The sequence below is a fragment of the Staurois parvus genome, unplaced genomic scaffold (assembly GCF_062004578.1).
Source record: "Staurois parvus isolate SC_StPar_1 unplaced genomic scaffold, SC_StPar_1.0 ptg000390l, whole genome shotgun sequence".
NCBI classification, from domain to species: Eukaryota; Metazoa; Chordata; class Amphibia; order Anura; family Ranidae; genus Staurois; species Staurois parvus.
Window position 1 is genome coordinate 11,476,376 of NW_028318186.1, and position 20,582 is coordinate 11,496,957.

A 20,582-nucleotide genomic window follows, 5' to 3' on the forward strand; every position below is an offset into this window, starting at 1 on the left:
CATTCAACTTGGCAAATAGTCTTTATTGGTTTTTGATGGCGAGATACTGCTAACACGCTTTGGGTATTGGGTCTTCCCTTCTTTCAGGCTTAGGCAGATATCGATCAAGGATCAATTGCTTGGTTTTCCACCCAGCTTGCAGTTAAGTTATGCAATGGTCGTGATGTGCAGTGATCATGTTATGGACTTAGGCTACATGACTACTTCAGAACCCATGTGGATGTAGTTCATGAAACAACTGAACTGAGAGTGCATGGTGTGGAGCTCCTAATACAGATAGTCATTCATCTTGGCAAATAGTCTTTATTGGTTGTTGATACTGAGATACTGCCAAAACACTTTGGGGGTTTGGGTCCCCCCCTTCTTCAAGGCTTTTTTGTCCACCCAGCTTGACATGCAACCATGCAATGGTGGTGACCATGGATATAATAAATATGCCAATTGTTCTGTGAGTGAGTGCTGTGTTGCAACTAATACAGATAGTCATACAACTTGGCAATGTGTTTAAAGTCTTTATTGGCTGTTCATGGTGAGATATAGCCAATATGCTAATGGGGATTGGGCTCCTCCTTCTTCAGGGCTTGGAAGTTGTCTTGTCAATTGACTAAACTGGATTCCGAGTTCAGTAATTTGTGTTCTGTGTGGCCTCCAGTGGCATCTTTCTGCAAACTGCCATATTGTCATTAGTGTCTCAGTTTCCTCGGAAATGTCTCCTCTGGCCCCTGATACAGAAAGCTCGCACAGTGAACAGAAAATGTTAATAGCAGTGCTGGAAACGCCAGCATAAAGCATAACTAATAAGCTGTTTCTCCTTCCCTCTCCTGTGTACAGTCTGTGTGCCGCGATAAAGTAGAAATGAGGCCTTTGGGGGTTTTCACTCGTGTATTGTGTCTACATTCTTCTCTTGCCTTCATTAGTGGCAAACTCTTTGTACCCAAATCTGTGCTGATTATTTTTGCCCTGTTCTTCACTGTCTGGGAACAATTACTGGCAATTTCGCTCTGGAATATTAAGATGTTTCTGGGCTATGAATGGATTCCAGGATAGAAAGAGTACGACAGTCTCAAGCTTGGCTGCAGAGGTTTCATTTGATTTGTCTCAGAAAGGAAAATCAAGAACAGTGGCGTAAAGGGACCTGTGTATCAATGATATTACGGTGAATTCTGTTAAATGCTCAACTCTGTTCCAATGATAAAAAATGTGCATGCTATGTTATCAACCAGGGGCGGACTGACCATTTGGAAACTCGGGCACTGCCCGAGGGCCCGGGGTCAGTATGGGGCCCCATGAGATTCCCCTGGTACCTTTTTCATAGGCTTTTTTGAGTTTGGGCAAGGACACAGGGGCCCCATGATCCCCTATTGCCCGGGGGCCCCATGAGTTGTCAGTCCACCCCTGTTATCAACTTAAACTTGTAATAAGACACACTATTTGGTCTATGGACACCTGACTATCACATCTTTAGCAGCTTGTTGGACAATCCATTTCAAACCCATGGGCACTAATATGTAGTTGGCCCCTCTTTGCAGCTACAGTAACAGATGTCATTCTTCTAGGAAGGCTTGCCACAAGATTTTGGAGTATGTCTGCAAGAATTTGCATCCATTCAGCCATGTGTGAGGTCAGTTACCGATGTTGGACAAAAAGACCTGGCTTGCAACTGGCATAGCTATTCATCCCAAAAGTGTTCAGTAGGGTTGAGGTCTAGAATCTGTGGGGATCATTTGAGCTCTTAAAGCTGCACCTTTAAGATTTAACCAGGTCTCTATTTTTTCTGGAATCCTCAATCCCAGATGAGTGCAGAGCAGGGGCGGACTGACCATTTGGAAACTCGGGCACTGCCTGAGGGCCTGTTGTCAGTAGGGGGCCCCATGAGATGCCCCTGGTACCTTTTTCATAGGCTTTTTTGAGTTTGGGCAAGGACACAGGGGCCCCATGATCCCCTATTGCCCGGGGGCCCCATGAGTTGTCAGTCTGCCCCTGGTGCAGAGCATTAAAAAGGCTATCGCTGATCTCTTTTTTTTTTTAAATGAAGACTTTTATTGAATCCAACCACAAAGCCAAACAGTACAGAGTAATGACAATTATAATCAACAGTCCTATACATCCTGACTCCAAAAGGTGACCAGCATAACAAAAACCAAAATGCAAACTACAGATACAGAACATATGATAGGCTAGTGAAAAGGCAATGTAAAACTTCAACCATATCAACACAGAATATTATCGCCCATCGATTATTGGCTGTATGGGAGGACCCAAGATTTTATCTTTTATAACAAACCAAACCAAAAGGAAACCAGATTCTAAAAAATAGAAAAGAAAGAGAGACGACATATAAGGAAGAAGGTGAAGGAGAAAGGGAAGAGAAAAAGAAAGGGGGGGGGAGTAGAAATTCTGCTGACATCATTTGCGGCATGTCACTACTTTAGGGCCAGTTCACACCACAAAAACAAACTCCAGATCCGTTCCGGATGTGTTTCTGTATGCACATTTTTAACACTCTTTTTTATGCATTATGATGCATTTTTGATGCATTTACAGATGCATTCTTTATTGTTTTTCTTCTTCTTTTGCTGGGTTTTTTTTTTACTGTACTGGGGTCCGATGCATTGTCAATGTATTTCGCTGCATTTTTGAGCTGCAATATATATTATTTTTAATGAATACATTTTTATTGAAAAATGTATTGCTATGACAGCAATAGTATCACTTGATACCCGTTACACAATTGCATTATAACCATCAAGCATTAGTAATAGCAACATGTACTACTATCCTTCAATACCCGCTAATCATACAGTTGTACAGTTATGCAATGGCATAGTATTTGCTATCAAGGCCACCATTTCCAGCAATTATGAAAAATAAAAAACAATGGGAAAAAAAGAGGGAAAAGCAAGAAAGAAAGAGAGAGAAAGCGCCCGAATAATGATGTCGACCCAACATGACTTCTGAGAGGGTGAGAATATTAACTATTATATCCTAGAGTCTGACAGGCTGAGTAGACCAAGCATGATTTCCAATGAGGAAATGCCTAAGCTTATTATCTCATGAAGGATAATAGTTGGGGAGAAACAGAAAACTAAAACCATGGGCTTCCCTAATATTGACATACTTATAGTTGGTTATAGCTAGCAACTCCTCCATAATAAAATTCACTTTCACCACCCATTCCCGTATTGTAGGTAATGTTGAAGATTTCCAATGTCTGGAAATCAGAACTCTGCCAGCAACAGGAATCTAAGTACTCCCTTTTTATTAGATTTAATTGATCCTGAAATCATAGAGAGAAGAGCTACCTCTGGGTCACTGGCCAGGTCCTAATTAAATGACTTAGCTGAAACACAGTCAACCACAAGGGTTTTATCACTGGGCAGGACCACCATATATTGAGATAAGTACCACCAAGATCACCACATCTCCAGCATTGATCTAAAATCGCCGGATTTGTCTTGTTTAACAAAGCAATAGGACAGCGATACCATCTAGTCATAATTTTGTAGTTTTTCTCTTGCAACTGGGAAGCTGGATTTAGTTTGAATGCAAGGAGAAAGGCTTTGTCCCAATCCTCAGATTCTACATTATTGCCTAATTCTTGTTCCTAGTCTTGGATATAGAACAGCCGATCAGGGAATGCAGAAGATAGGAAAATGCCAAATCATTTAGAAAGATCATTTGGGCATTTTGAGTCAGAGAGACACAATTCCTCAAACCAGGTCATGTCCCATCTAACCCATTCCTTAACTATCTTGTCATTGAAATTATGTAGTTGAAAATATTGAAGCCATTGTTCTTTGTGGGAGCACGAGAGAAGGCTAAGCTCTCCAAGGGGTTTCAGACCCTTCACATTGAGCTCTTGCCAAATAGGAGATAGGCCTGAAGATTGCCAGCAAAGAAAGCCCTTTTCTGCCAGCCCAGACGGAAAGCCTGAGTTACCCAATATCAGTGTTAAGGGCCCCAGCCTTGAAGAGAGGCCATATATTGTAATGATCTGGTCCCAGATGTGTATAAAAGAGGTGAGCAAACGTGCTATTTGCAATATGGGCGATTATCATTGGGGTGCAACCATGGAAGAGAAGTCAATGGGAGAGATGACAAATCTGACTCAAGAGTAACCCACTGCTTACAGGAGCTGTTATGAAACCAATCCAATACCCTACTGAACAATGCTGTAGCATGGTATAATTCCAGGTGAGGCAGGCCTGTACCACCATTGTCTCGCCTCTTCACCAAAATGTCATCCCAGAGTCTAGCCGAAGATCTGTGCCAAATGTATTTAAGTAGTAAAGAGCGCGCTGATCAAAAAAATTTACTTTGGACCCGAATCAAAATTGTTTGAAAGATATATAAATCTAGGGAGGATATCCATCTTGAAGAGGGACATCAGGCTTAACCAGAAATGTTGTATTGAGAACCAGCTCTTTAGGCGTTGCTGCATAGTAAACAAAAGTGGACAGTAATTTAATTCATACAATTTATGGAGTTGTGAAGGTATCTCTGCTCCAAGATATTTAATAGAGTTTTGTGCCCATCAAAACATAAGTCAGGTTATCCTGAGTGCCTTCAGGAAGTGAAATATCTAGGCAATATGATTTTGACACATTAATTTTAAAGTTGCTGAATATGCCGAAGAGTTCCAATTCCTTTAATAATGAAGAAAAAGCTATCAATGGGTTAGTAATGGGAAGCAAATGAACATCCGAAAATAAGCCGCCAGGTGCTCCATTGCCAGTATATACAAAAGTAGAGAAAGAAGACATCCATGGCGGGTCCTGTTAGATATGAGGATTGAGTCAGCGAGTAATCCATTTACCTTAATACGAGCTGTTGGGCAGGAGTAAAGGGCCATTATTTTATAGATGAAATCCGAAGATAGGCCAATTTGCTCCAATGTTCCTTTCATGATACCAAATCAAGGGGGTCAAATGCCTTTTGGCGTCAAGTAAAAGAAGACATAATGGAACCTTCTGTGCCTAGCAGTGAGAGATAAGGGTTAGTATTTTGATTGTGTTATCCTGTACTTTGCGGGTAGGAACTAAGCCAACTGGTCTAAATTGATAAAAGAGGGGATAACCTATTGCAATCTGTCCGCTAATAATTTGGCATAATTTTTAATAACACACAACAATAACAATAATTAAAGAAATTGGGCGATAGCACGAACATTCAGTAGGAGTTAAATGTGATATCCAAGATGGGAGCTAAGACATATTGCCATTTTTTATGAAAAAACACTTGAAAAGCCATCTGGGCCTGGACACTTACCTGCCAGCGTTTGGACGATTTCCTCAATAGTAAAGGTACTCAGTGAGCACACAGCAGACTGGTCAAACCTGGGAAGAGCCACTCTCCGATGCCCCCAGGATGTTGGCGATCCCTCACTGCCTTCATATACAATGTAGGACTGCTGAACCTACATTCTACAAGATGAAATTGGAAAGCTTTTGACTGAAGGAGCAGCTTCAGGGGACAGTCCTACAGGAAAACGTCTGTGGGATCAAGCAGTGAGGCTTGCATTATTGCGCATTCCTCTACTAAACTAAACAATAATCTAACCCTTGTAGGATTTTCCCTTTACAGTGTTGCATCATAATTTGTGCAAATGTTGTGGGATGGTAGAAATGATTGTGAAAGTAGGACGTGTATTGTAGCACAGTGGGTGCAGGTAAGGCTCTGTTTGTTGATGGCTGCCTTCTCTTCTTGCAGACTTTCCGTTGGCCAATTGCCAGTAACATAGACGGGAATGAAATGCTGGAAATACAAGTGTTTAACTACAGCAAAGTCTTCACGAACAGGTCAGTGCTCCGTGTCCTCATTTCATGGCCTGTGTGTGCCCGGGTGATGCCACCAATGGCACACAGCAGGACAGAAAACCTGCTGATACTGCATACATTGTATAACACTAGAAGGAAATGAAAACACAGCTGAGCTGATTAGCCTAATCAAAATTTTTATTTTTATCAGACTTACCTCTTCCTATCCTTCCTTATAAACCCACCCTATCATTGCTTATCTCTCCCCTCCCTCCATCCTTTCTCTTCTTCTTTCTCATCATTCCTGTCCCTTCCCTTTTTCCTTTTTTTTTCCTTTATCTTCCTCATTTATTTTTACTTCTCTTCTCTTTTCCTCTTTCCTTCCCTGCTTGCTCACCCTCTCCCTTCTCTCTCCCTCCTTCCTTTACTTCTCTCTCCCCCTTCTTCCTTCCTCCCTTCTCCCTCTCCCTTCTTCCCTTTACCCTCCATCCTTTCTCTCTCTCCTTCCTTCCTTCTTTCATCCCACCTTCGTTCCCTTCTCTGCCCTACCTTCTATCCCTTTATACCCTGTCCTTTTCTCCATTCCCACCCCTTCTCTTCTCCCGCCTTTTCTTTTTCTCTCACTCCTTCCTTTTCCATTCTTTCTTCTCTTTACTTCCTTCCTTCCTTCCTTCCTTCCTTCCTTCCTTCCTTCCTTCCTTCCATTCACTCTTCTTCCTACCTTCGTCCTCTTCTTTTCCTTTGTTTATTCCTCCTTCTTTCCCTTATACATACCTTATTCTTTTCTATTCTCCCCCTTTCTTCTCATCTCTCTTCCTCCATCCTTCTTTCCTTTATACATGCCTTCTTCCTACCCTTCTCTCCCCCTCCTTCCTTCTCTCCTTCCTTCCTTCTTTCCCTTCTCTCCTTCCTTGTTTATTTCCCTTCTCTCTCTCCTTCCTTCCTTCCTTCCTTGCCTCCCTTCTCTCTTCCTCCTTCCCTTTTTCCTGCTTTCTTCCTCCTTCCTTCTTTACCTTCTCTTTACTTCCATCTGTCCCTTTTCTCTTGCTCCTTGCTTCACCATCCTTCCTTCTCTCCTCTCTCTCCCCTATTCCTCCTATCCGTTCTCCCTTCCTTCTTTATTTTATTCCCATCTATCCTTTCTTTCCCTTCCCATGCTCTTGTTTCCTTGCTTTGACGATTTTATCCTTCCTTCCCACCCTCCCTACCTTCTTTATTCCTCTTTCCTTCCTTTCTCCTACTCTTCCAACTCTTCACCAAAGACATATCACTGGCTGTCTCTGCAAATCCCTATTAGCTCTGAAACTGACCACACATCCCACTGACTGTTGCATTTGCAGTAGATAGGATTGTGCATACATCCTATATATGTGTTTTTACATCCAAAATAAACATAATTCATAAATATTGGAAGAGGTTGTATGAAATAGTGATTAGAAATTCCATCTGTCATTAAAATTGCATCAGTCAATAGGACACATGTTTGTGTTAATAAATCACCCTATTATTCTGAGTTTATAAAAAGCATTGTATGTAATTGTATGTGGTGACAACTTTATGACAAGGGGGTAGCTCCACCATCAAAGAAGAGGAGCATTTTCGTGGGACCAGTTGTGAATACTGGAGCCAGCTGGGAAGAAGCCTGCAAGAACGAGAACTAAGGTAAGTATTCCTCTCTGTAATGTAACACTAGACTAAATTGGCATTAGATGCTTAGTATCAAGGCCACTGATAAGAGGGTACCACTGGTTCTCCTGTATGAGGCCCAGGCCCCATCAGTTCAGTAGGGGGGTCTGGGTAGCAGGAGGAATCAGATCATGGACAGGAGGGGGTGACCGGTACAGCAGTGTTGGAAAATTCAGAAACCAATCCACTGTATGGCTCTCCCTGCAGCAGCTGAAGGCTGGCTTCATTTCCTCTCCCTCTCCCATTTCCTCTCCCTCCCACCAGTTTTCAGCTGCTGCAGTGGGGTACTACAGGGGATCTGTTCTAGTAAATGCCCCCCGCAACAGGTCAGGGGCGGACTGAAAACTCATGGGGCCCCCGGGCAATAGGGGATCATGGGGCCCCTGTGTCCTTGCCCAAACTGAAAAAAAGCCTATGAAAAAGGTACCAGGGGTATCTCATGGGGCCCCCTACTGACCGAGTTTCCAAATAGTCAGTCCGCCCCTGTACATGGTGGATCGCTTCAGGATGGAGAGCAGGTTAGGAAGCCTGTATGGGGTCCCCTGATTTCCAACAGCAGCTCTGCTTAGTATGCGGGAAGAAGGGTGGAGGAGGGGGTCAGCCAAATGTAATTTGTATAAGCTGACCAGATCAAGCTTTAAAGCAGAACTAAAGGCACTCTTTTCATTTTGGATAGATCAAGGGAGGGTTATAGCCCCTGTCAAGTTTTTTAACCATCTTTGTCCCATTGGGGAGATTTCCATTCACTTCCTGTCCCATAGCAACAGCTGAAGGAAGTTGTCACAAGGTTCACCAACTAGTGTCCCAATTGGAAGATTTCCTTTCTATTTCTGTTTTGGTGACCACTCAAAATTTGGGATTTCTTTCACTTTTAGGTTCAGTGATAGCAGTCACCAATTTTGCCTTCAGATATACACTCACCGGTACACCTGTTCAATTGCTTGGGAAAACAAACTGCTAATCAGCCAATCACATGGCAGCAACTCGTTGCATTTAGGAATCTAGACACAGTGAAGATGACTTGCTGAAGTTCAAACCGAGCATCAGAATGGGGAAGAAAGGGGATTTAAGTGACTTTGAATGTGGTATTGTTGTTGGTGCCAGACGGGCTGCTCTGAGTATTTAAAAAAACTGCTGATCTACTGAAATTTTCATATTTTCATAAAATATCCAGTGAGTAGCAGTTGTATGGACAAAAATGCCTTGTTGATGTCTGAGGTCAGAGGAGAATGGGCGGACTGGTTCGAGATCATAGGGAGGCAACAGTAACTCATGTCAATATGGACCAAACTCTCTGAGGAATGCTTCCAGCACCTTGTTGAATCTATGTCATGAAGAATTAAGGCAGTTCTGAAGGCAAAAGGGGGTCCAAGCTGGTACTAGAAAGGTGTACCTAATAAAGTGGCCAGTTAGTGTACTTTAACCGCTTACCCACTGCCGTATAGCTGCCGATATACTGCTACACGGCAGCACAGGAGCGCAAAATCACGTATATATACGTGATTTTGCATTTGTGGGAAGGGGACGTGCACGCGTGAGCCACGTGCACGCCCTACCCACGCCGCCATCCATCATGTCAATCACCGGGTCCTGGCCGGTGACTACCCGCTGATTGCTCGGTGATTACTGATAATCACCGACAAGGAGGAAGACTGTTTTGCTTACAAACAGTCTTCCTCCCTGTCAGCTCGGGCACACTGCTCAGAATGACTGTGCACAGCACAGCCATCCCAATCAGTGTGCTTACAGTGAAGCACACCCTCCCCGCCCCCTAGTAAAATACTCCCTACACACAGTTAACCCTTTGATCGCCCCTCACATTAACCCATTCCTGCCCAGTGCCATTAGTACAGTGTCAGTGCTGTTTTTTAGCACTGGTCACTGTATTGGTGTCATTGGGGATGTCAGTGGCACCAAGTTAGTTCCCCCCAGTGTCAGAATGCCCTCCGCAGTCCCACAGTCCCGCTAAAAGTCGCTGATTGCCGCCATTACTAGTAGGAAAAAAAAAATCCCAGTATCTATACCGTCATTTGTAAACGCTAAAATTTTCACGTAAACCAAAATCGAGCTCCTCGTCTTTCCCCCTGCCCACCCCCCCCCCCCCCATCCTATCCATCATCACCAACAACTCCACTATCATTCCCGCCTCGCAAGCCAAAGTCCTTGGCGTCATTCTTGACTCGAACCTCTCCTTCCAACCTCATGTCAAAACACAAACACATGCAGGCTCCACCTCCGCAACATTGCCAAGATACGTACCTTCCTCACCCCTGACACCACCAAACTTCTTGTACACTCCCTCATCATCTCACGCCTTGACTACTGCAATTCTCTTCTCACCGGCCTACCCAAGTGCAGGCTCTCCCCGCTCCAGACCATCCTGAACTCAGCAGCTAGACTCATCCACCTCACCACCCGCTCCACCTCTGCCACCCCCCTCTGCCTCTCCCTCCACTGGCTCCCGATTGCCCAACGCATCAAATATAAACTTCTATCCCTGACCTACAAAGCCGTTCACAACACTGCCCCAAACTACCTCACCAACCTGATCTCCAAGTACCGCCCTACCCGTACCCGTTCCTCACAGGACCTCCTTCTATCCTGCTCCCTGGTCTCCTCCTCCCATGCACGACTGCAAGACTTCTCCAGGTCCTCCCCCATCCTCTGGAACTCACTGCCCCAATCCATCAGACTGTCGCCTTCCCTCCTCACATTCAGGCGCTCCCTCAAAACCCATCTCTTCAGGGAAGCCTACCCCACCCTCACCTAACGGCCATTCTCCCTCTTTCCTCCCACCCCTCATTCCCCTCAGCCATTTCCTACTGTACCATTACCCCCTCCCTCCTAGATTGTAAGCTCGAAAGAGTAGGGCCCTCTTACCCCTCGTACGTTGTTTGTTATTGTTGTACTGTGCCATGTATTGTCCCCCGCCCTATTGTACAGCGCTGAGCAAACCCTTTGGCGCTATATAAACTCGATGTAATAATAATAATAATAATAACCAATTAATGTACACATATTGGGATTTTTTTTTAGCAAAGACATGGAGCAGAATACATTTTGACCTAAATTTATGACGAAATTTGTTTTTTACATTTTTTTACTGGACATGTTTAATAGCAAAAAGTCCAAAACATTGTTTATTTCTCAAAATTGTCTGTATTTTTTTGCTTATAGCGCAAAAAATAAAAAACGCACAAGCTATAAAATACCATCGAAATAAAGCTAAATTTGTGGGAAAAAAAGGACGTAAATTTCATCTGGGTGCGGCATTGCATGACCGCGCAATTGTCAGTTAAAGTAACGCAGCGCCATAACGCAAAAAATGGCCTGGTCGGGAAGGGGGCAAGTGGTTAAGTCCACTATTGGACAGAAAGTATTTGTCTGAGCCCCAACTTGTCATACTGCACACATTACAGGTTCAGGTGTCACACATTTTTTAGAGGTATATATTTTGTGACAGGTTCCCTTTAACAGGGGTCATTTAAAATACATTAAAGCTTTTTGATCATGTTCCATAAATAACAAAGAGAGAGGTCCAATATTAATGAAATAAATGAATATAGGAGCCAATTTCCTGGACAGCTCCTGCCTTTTTCTCCAGAAAATAATGGGCTTTGACTATAATGTCTGATTCAACAAAGAAGTGCTGTGACAACGGAGGCTTGTGATGAATAATGGACGCCGTTCGGCAGGGAAATAAAAGACATCTGATAGCGGTCCGAGGGATGAATAATTAAATAATAAAGATAAGAACAAGACCTACGCTAGTGTCACCTCTGAGCGGAGTAATGTTCCCTCCCGTCACTCGTCGCATGGCTAATCACTGGAGAATCTGATCTCTGCTGATGACTGGAATTGAGCCAAAGGCTGATGAACACTCACAATTAAAGTGTACCTGTCACCTGTTTACAATGGGAGGAACCAATAGCATGTCTGTCACTCAGAACTAGTTGTCAGTCTGTGACAGTTTCATTGATTGGGGTGCCTTTTTAGTGCTGGGGTATGTAGGCTACAGCCTTTAAAATGTCATTAAACCCACATAAAAAAAAATCAATAAATGCTGTATTATTATTATTTATTTCAGGTACTTATATAGCGTCATCAATTTTACGCAGAGCTTTAAAACATATATTGTACATTCGCATCAGCCCCTAACCCTCAAGGAGCGTACAATATAAAGTCCCTAACTCACATTCATACACATACTAGGAACAATTTAGACAGGAGCCAATTAACCTACCAGCATGTCTTTGAAGTGTGGGAGAAAACCGGAGTACCCGGAGGAAACCCACGCAGTCACAGGGAGAACATGCAATCTCCAGGCAGGTGGTGCTGGGATTCGAACCAGCGACCCTAGTACTGCCAGGCAGAAGTGCTAACCATTTAGCCACTGTGCTACCCGTATTACATGCTGTTCATTCTCAGTCACTGTAGGATTCGTTTTCTGTATTCTGCAAAAAATCTAGTTGATCCTGCCGTTCTCCCCCTTTTGTCCATGTCCCCAATGCAGCTGGGGATTTTGCAGAGCAGTGTTGGCAGCTAGTGCGCATGCTCAGTTTTCAGTGAGTTTCTATGCTGAGCATTTCCTCTCTATCACATCTGAGCAGCCCTTGTGACTAGAGTCACACGTGGATGTATACACAGCGGTAAATCCCTCTATGCCAGCAATGGGCAAACTATGGCCCGCGGGCCGTATACGGCCCGGCGGACCTTTCAATCTGGCCCGTGGAGCTAGGCTCGCGCTAGGCTCCTCTCACAGTCTGCCCTGAAGACCGGTGTAGTATGAAAATCTGTCTCCTTTGAGGATCTGTCCCCCTCAACGTATCTGCGCATGTGCTGGAGATCGCAGATCGGCTGCTAATGCCTGAAACTGGCACATGCGCAGATACGTCGAGGGGGACAGATCCTCATAGGAGACAGATTTTCATGCTACACCGGAACGGCACGGGAACGCGGCGAGAGGAACGCGCGGAGCAAAGGTAAGTGAATTGACACAGGGGGGACTTGGGGACTTAATATGGGGGATGAATTAATATGGGGGATGAATTACTATAGGGGGGATGAATTACTATGGGTGATGAATTACTATATGGGGGATGAATTACTATGGGGGATGAATTACTATGGGGATGAATTACTATATGGGGGATGAATTACTATGGGGGATGAATTACTATATGGGGGATGAATTACTATATGGGGGATGAATTACTATGGGGGATGAATTACTATGGGGGATGAATTACTATGGGGGATGAATTACTATATGGGGGATGAATTACTATAGGGGGGATGAATTACTATATGGGGGATGAATTACTATGGGGGATGAATTACTATGGGGGATGAATTACTATATGGGGGATGAATTACTATGGGGGATGAATTACTATAGGTGGGATGAATTACTATGGGGGATGAATTACTATGATTACTATGGGGGAATATTACTATACTTACTATGGATGACACATACACATCATTCATCTACTCTTGGTCCAGCCCCCGGGTCCAATATATGAACCCATTGCGGCCCTCAAGTCAAAAAGTTTGCCCACCCCTGCTCTATGCCCACTAACCATCTCAACACAATAGGGGTGGGATATTACATCTTGATTGATGGAGGCTTTACCTGGAGGCTGTAAGAGTGTGTCACTGCCTGTCCACCCATAGCATGTTATTGCCAAAAAATATTAAAGATTTGATTTAAAATATATATTTGTATGACAATTTAAAACAATTTATTGATATTAATTATTTATTTTATTTATCCCAAAGGCTGTTTTTTTGTTTTTTTTGTTTTTTTTACATATGGCCAGCAGCAGAGGACTAGATGCTCCTCCTGCTTACGTTTCCCTGCAGACGGGCTGGGAAAGAGCTGAATCATTTTACAGCTGTAAATTGATTAGGAAAAATTACTTTTGTAATTAAAATAATTACAGTGCTGTCATCAGGGGTGGACTGACAACTCATGGGGCTCCCGGGCAATAGGGGATCATGGGGCCCCTGTGTCCTTGCCCAAACTCAAAAAAGCCTATTAAAAAGGTACCAGGGGCATCTCATGGGGCCCCCTACTGACCCCGGGCACTCGGGCAGTGCCCGAGTTTCCAATATGGTCAGTCCACCCCTGGCTGTCATCCATATACAGAAAGAGAAGGAATCATGTAAATTATACAGTGTGTGTTTAGTATCACTTTAAGGATGCACTAGATGTGGATATGGAAAACATTAAGAACAATTATTCCCATGTAAAGAAGGCTCCAAAAAAAATAGAAGAATATTGTATTGTATTGTCATGTACCTGGTGGAGAGGTCAGACAGTAGGGGTAGCCTGTCTTGCTTTTCCATCTCAAACTCGCTAGATAAGGCAATGTGTAATTTAGGAGCAATGGAGGGGTATAGGTGCCCACAGAGTAGTCAAGGATAGGCTTGAGCCTGTAGAGTTGAACCTGGAATTGTGCCACTGAAGATTGATGAGCAGAGTAGATTCATTCATGCAGACACGCACAGAAGCAGTGCCAGGAATAAACTGGGTTTGGCAAAAGTCAAGAAAAGCAGATGCAGAATTGACAAATGGATATGGGGCCAAGCCGGGTCAGTTGCTGACTTGCAACTTGCTATTGAAAGACAAAGCAGAAGTAGGGATAATTGGAAGATTAGGCAGGCAAGAAGAGTTCAAGGCCCAGCTTCTATCAAGGCTGGGCTTTAAATAGTATGTTTGCTGGCAAGACCATTGCATGCTGGTTGAGTGCATGCATTCCTGTACGACAACATTCACCCAGCAATGGAAGGAAATGCTTGGGTGCATTTTCAGGTTCCAGTGCCAGTGAACTAGTGAGATTTGTCTTTGACAAATATCCAACACCATTCAGCTATAGAAAAGGCCCTCCACCATAGCCCCTAAAAGACTACAATTGCAACAATATCACATCAGATAGTATATATATATACAGCATGTAATGAAACTGTACTGTAGGGTGGAGTGGGGTGGGGTGCGTTCTTTATATGTTGGGGTCTTTTTCCTCTTTTGGGCCAGGACGTTTTAAACCATATGAATTGCAAGTCTTGTTGTTGTGGTACAGAGACAACCATGTCAAAACTGTATTCTGTGCATTGTACATACAGTCTGTGTGTGGGACACAACAGGGTACAAGCCAGGAAGTCAGGGAAATTCAGCTGTGGACCACCGACTTATGCAAGTTAGGAGCTTTGGAAAAATCTTGAGTTCTCAAGGACTGCCTAAAGGCAGACCACTGAACAGATTGGGGTAAGGAGTTCTGGAGGAAGGGAGAGTCTCTGGAGAAGTTCTGGAGGTGAGCATGGGAGGAGGTGAGGCGGGGACTAGAGAGCAGAAGGCCTTTGGAGGAGTGAGGAGGATGGTTTGGATGATATTTTGAGATGGGATTGGCGATGCAGCTGGAGCATAATTGTAGATGGCTTTTGTATGTTTTATGTATCTTGAATTTTATTTTTGAGTGAGTGGAAGCCAGTGGAGGGATTGGCAGAGAAGGATGGCAGACACAGAGTGGTTCATAAGGTGGATGAGTCTGTCAGCAGCAGTCATGGTAGACTGAGGAAGGGATAGTCTGTCTAAAGGTAGGCCAACAAGAAGGGAGTTGCAATAATCAAGGAATTTGTGTCCTTACATACGTATGTACATACTGATGTTACATATGTTATATAAATATGTACTGTAAGTATGAAAAGTATATAATTTCTGGAGTTCAGCTTTACAAATACAAGATATTATATTCCCATAGAACTCAAATTTTCAGTTCTTAGGCAGATACAGTTAGTATTAATGTTCAGGACTCCAATTTCAATCCTTAGGTAGATAAATATTGGTGATAAGGCAATCTACTTACAAGTTAGGGGATTTTGTTTATTGCAGATTATTTTATTGGACTGATGCTGTACACGCAGTTTTTTCATATGTTAGGCTGCTACATTAGGACCTCGGTCATTTCAGCACAAGGCTGCTGCTGCTTAGGGCGTCAACTTCCCACATCAGGAGATCATTGCTAGTAGTTGAGGCTAAAGTTATTAAGGTACTTGAAAGTCGATAGCAGGGGTGGACTGACAACTCATGGGGCCCCGGGCAATAGGGGATCATGGGGCCCCTGTGTCCTTGTCCACACTCAAAAAAGCCTATAAAAAAGGTACCAGGGGCATTTCATGGGGCCCCTTACTGATCCTGGGCCTCGGGCAGTGCCCGACTGCTCAAATGGTCAGTCCGCCCCTGGTCGATAGTTTGACTCTAATATAGATTTGCATTTTATGAACAATCAATGGCAGATAAATGAGTTTCTGATGTGGGAGCATGATGGTGTTAGTTGGTCAATATCCTAGCTCCTGCATTTGAGCTAACTGTAGCTTCTTTAGGTCATACAATTACAATACAGCCACAAGATAGTAAACAAATGAATAGAGGAAGCCATAAACTCTACAATTTTGTTTCCTTCCACCACGGGTGCAAGGAAAGAAAATCACTCGATTGCCCACTCAACACTGACTGGGTTGATGGGGGAATCCCTCCTGCCACGCTCTTGTGTTCTGCTAGCAGGGGGGCAGGGAGTCTTCCGTGCGAGCAGAACACAATAATCACTGCCAGCTGCTATAGCCACCGGCAGTGGTTGTATTAAAAAAATACGACAGGCTGGTTATACTGAAGTCGATCGATGGACCGACTTCAGCACAACCAGACTGCTCGTACATGTAGGAAATCTTGGTTGGTCCCTTCTGAACTAGCCAACATTTGATCCATCTATGGCTGGCTTTAGTGTTGGAGGATCTTCTGGAGATACCGAATGGTAAAACAATGACTATATAGCACCCTCCTAGGTAGGTGCTAGGATTTCTATAGTTAGGATAGGTATAGCTGTGTTTCTCTGCTTACCAAAGAGACTGTTAGGAAAATCTAGTTGGGGTCTTTGCTTAACAGTGCTGTGATGGATTAGTCAGGTCCTGCTCCTGATGCTCTGGCGGTGCTGAGTTTGCCTTGAGTAAGCTATGAGAGCCTTCCAGAACCTGGGAGGGAACTAGGCAAATGAGCAGCATGAATATGGATAAATCCAAGGCCAATTGCAGGGGAGGGCAGTGCCACTGCATGCTGGGAGTGGTATTTATGTTCTGTGAGCACATGGGTTCAGTGTCTTTCCCAGGAGAGGATTACATCAAGCCAGGCTGGAGGCAGGCTTGCCTTGTTGCCTCACCTGGCACTTGCTGCCATGTGGCCTCAGGTGGGCGACCTCAGGGTCTGAAGTTAGAAAAAATGACCTTGATTGTACAGTATGCTGTCTGCCAAAGATCTGTATGGTATCACTGGAGAGAGAGTCGCTTGGAAAATTGGAAGGAGGTTGCCAATCTGTCCTTGGACTTGTGAGTACAGACTCAGAGATCTTGGGGACTCTGTGTGCTTTGCTACCCCTCTGGTGCTTGATAGTCAGTGTGGGTCTGAGAAAAAGGGAACACTGGCTAGTGTTCTGAAGAGCTTGTCCAGCGTGTGCTACTGCAAAGGACTTTGCTCAGTTCTATTACTTTTGGACTGCCACAGTCTGCCATAACAGGCCTGTACCTGAGGAGCTCAGCCCTGCATCTACTACTACTGCAAAAGGGACTTTGTTCATTCCTAAACTACTTGGTACTACAATTTAAAGAGAAGTCTGCTATGTGCTTTCAGCTGGGGCTTCAACTAAGATATCAGCTAGATGTCCTCCGTGTGAATAGTTTTAATTTTGGAGTATCCTACTACATTCCCCATCGACAGTTCTACAATAAAGCTCCAAAAACAAACATTCCCCAGAGTGGTCATTGAAGACAATGAGCGAAGGAGTGTGTGTACCTGGTTGTGAAAAATATCTTGTACCTGGCTTTGGAAGTGATGGAAGGGGGAAACCTGTGCAAAAATATAAGCAGCCTTTACAAGGGTAGCGCTACAACCATGTTGCAAGTACAGTAATCAACATCAGGCAATCATAATTGTTTACTGTAGTAAAAGTAGAAAAAAATTAGAACTAATTGTTTGACGTGGGTTACCGTACTTTGCATATAGTCATGGCGCCTTACACTACCTAATAAACCAAGTCACAAAAGCAGATATTATATTGTATAAGGCTTTGTAATTGGGAAGTTCTGGTTTGGAGTCCCCTCACATCTTCCAGAACTTCCATTTTCCTGCGGAATTTTACTGACATGCAGATGTCAATATCTCCTTTAAATCTCATTCTCCACCTTGTATCCCCTCTGCTGTGAAAAGCGATTCTCTTGACTTGTATTGCTTTCGTTTAGCTGATGGAACAGTTGTTTTTTCTCCAAAACTTCTTTATTCTTCCAGCGTCTGACTGTGTGAAATCCATTTGTCGACAAGCTCTTGCGTTGGCTGAGTAATTATACAACCTGTGGTGTGATTGCTAGTCTACAAAACAATCTGTTTCTTTTAAGTGAGTTCATTTTAGAGGGTATTTAGGTAAATTCACAAGGCTTTGTTTCAGTTTTTTCCTTTTTACGTTTTGGATAGAGAAGGAAAGGATTAGAACTTCTGTGAAATTTTATGGCTATCTTTAGTTTCCTTTCCTTTATTACAAGTTATTATATAATAACCAACATGTGTCAGGGGCTCAAAAGTTCCCCTTCATCAGGGGTTGAAAAAACTGTAGGTAAAGTGTTCTGAATATAGTAAACTAGAGAAATTCTAAAGATTAGGTGATTATTGGAAAAATGTAAACAGTGATTGTTGGTTTGGTTAGGCAGCTCCATATGTCCAGAATACGTTTCCTACAATTTTTAAAGCACGGATGAGGAGGGGCCCCAAAACACATTAGCTTTAAGAAAGCCATAAAAAAGCCTGGTTACAATATGCCCAACAACACCTTGACACACATCACTGGGCTTTTTTTTGGCATTGGCATAGTAAAGGCTTGTTTCTGGCAAATCGACCATGCACCTCATTTTTGTTCAAGTATCGTCGTGTTGTGCTCCTTGAAACAACCACACAGTCGTTTTCCAGAGCAGCCTGTATTTTTCCTGAGGATATCTGTGGGTTTTTCTTTGTATCCTGAACAATTCTTCTAGCAGTTGTGGCTACACACTTTCTTGTTCTACCTGACCTTGTCATGGTATCAAGAGATTCCCGAATTTTCCTCTTCTTAAAGTAGAAGTAAAATCCACTTTAGTATTTGTACCTACAGGTAAGCCTATAATAAGGCTTACCTGTAGCTACAGTGAACACCTCCTAAACTTGCACTGTTTAGGAGATATTCACATAACATGCAGCTGGTGACGTCCCCAGCTCATGTGCTCTGAAGGGATGGCATATCATGCTGGACCTTCAGAGCCCTGTGCCGTAGCAAAGGGCTCCTACGCGCATGCGTGGGAGTGATGTTATCCAGCCCATTGCCATTCATACGGCTGGAGCCTGTGAACCCGGAAGGAAGACTAGGTGAAGATGGCAGTGCCAGAGCGCCATGACAGTGCTATGCTGGAGGGTTCCATATAAAGGGTAGTCTGACAGTTTACTACCGCTTTAGCAAGTGATTGAACAGTGCTGAATGGCATATTCAAGGCTTTGGATGTCTTTTTATATCCTTTTCCATCTTCCATTACCTTGTTATGCAGGTCTTTTGACAGTTCTTTTCTGCTTCCCATGGCTCAGTATCTAGTCTGCTCAGTGCATCTGTCACAAGTTAGCCTGCAGTTTCTTGTTTGTGTATTCTTACCTCCTTGCTGCAGTGCTGTTCCTGATTCCTTTCACATGTTTGGTTTGTCTGTGCTCACCTATGGGAGTCGTCTGCTATTCTCTGGGTTTTATTTCCTTCCCTTCCATCACTTCCTGGCCCGCCACCTAGTTTGCTTGTCTATATAAGACATGCTCAGTCTAGCCCACTTTTCCTGAGCAACTTCTTAGTTCTCTGAGTTCCTGTCTGTCACTCCACTTGTATCCTGTATCTGAATACCCGTGCACCACCCCGGCTTTGTCCACTGACTGTGCTGATCTCCACCCGTCCTGAGCTCGGCTTGTACTGGCAATGGTTAGAGACTGCAGACATACTACTAGTAATGGTTAGAGACTGCAGACATACTACTGGCAATGGTCAGAGACTGCAGACATACTACTAGTAATGGTTAGAGACTGCAAATATACTACTAGCAATGGTCAGAGACTGCAGACATACTACTGGCAATGGTCAGAGACTGCAGACATACTACTGGTAATGGTCAGAGACTGCAGACATACTACTGGCAATGGTCAGAGACTGCAGACATACTACTAGTAATGGTCAGAGGCTGCAGACTTACTACTAGTAATGGTCAGAGACTGCAGACATACTACTAGCAATGGTTAGAGACTGCAGACATACTACTAGCAATGACCAGAGACTGCAGACATACTACTGGCAATGGTCAGAGTCTGCAGACATACTACTGGCAGTGGTAAGAGACTGCAGACAAACTACTGGTGATGGTCAGAGACTGCAGAATACTACTGGAAATCACCTGCAGACACGATAAAAATGTGGTTGGAGACTGGAAACATGCTGCAGGAGACAAAGACTGTAGACATGTCACAAAAGACTACTAGAGTTCACTACCATCACAGCATTATTCCAAATCCATGCTCCCAAGTATAGATTGCTGAGGCCATCAGGGTATATACACAAGAAATGTATTATGCGGACAATCAAATTTAAAAATATTTGTATCATATTTCCCCCACACAATGCAGAGACGGCTCTGTAACACCATACTTCTCTCCTTCCCAGCATGCACCTCTTCATCCTACATGTATACTTTATGGATGCAGCCAGTGAGGATTGGGAAGTGTGCTGTGAATTATGAATGATCTGAAAGTAAAATAGTGTATAGACAGCAGATTAATATTTTATTGTGAAGACGAGGGAAGATCACAGGAGGAAACACCTGACACAACACTTTTCTCAATTATTAACCACTCCACTATGAAAAATATTCCTTACTGCAACTTACAAACCTTGGCATACAGGGCTCATAAAATGGGCTATGTTTAAAAAGAACAACACATTTTGGATTTCTGTTTATTTTCTTTCTTTATTGCGTTCAAGGCTAAAGATACATTAAAAAATTAAAGATTAAAAAGAATAAGTAGGCAATTGTGAAATATTG

General features: G+C 43.5%; 1 protein-coding gene across 18 annotated transcripts in view; it reads left to right on the forward strand.

The window, feature by feature from the left end:
- The window catches only part of OTOF (otoferlin), a 547,586-nt gene that overhangs the window by 145,383 nt on the left and 381,621 nt on the right, over positions 1 to 20,582 (forward strand). For all 18 annotated transcript variants that reach the window (XM_089686080.1, XM_089686077.1, XM_089686076.1 and 15 more), the window contains exon 3: positions 5,710 to 5,798. In XM_089686080.1, the coding sequence (XP_089542206.1) occupies positions 5,710 to 5,798 (89 nt within the window). The remainder of the gene's footprint in view (positions 1 to 5,709; positions 5,799 to 20,582) is intronic.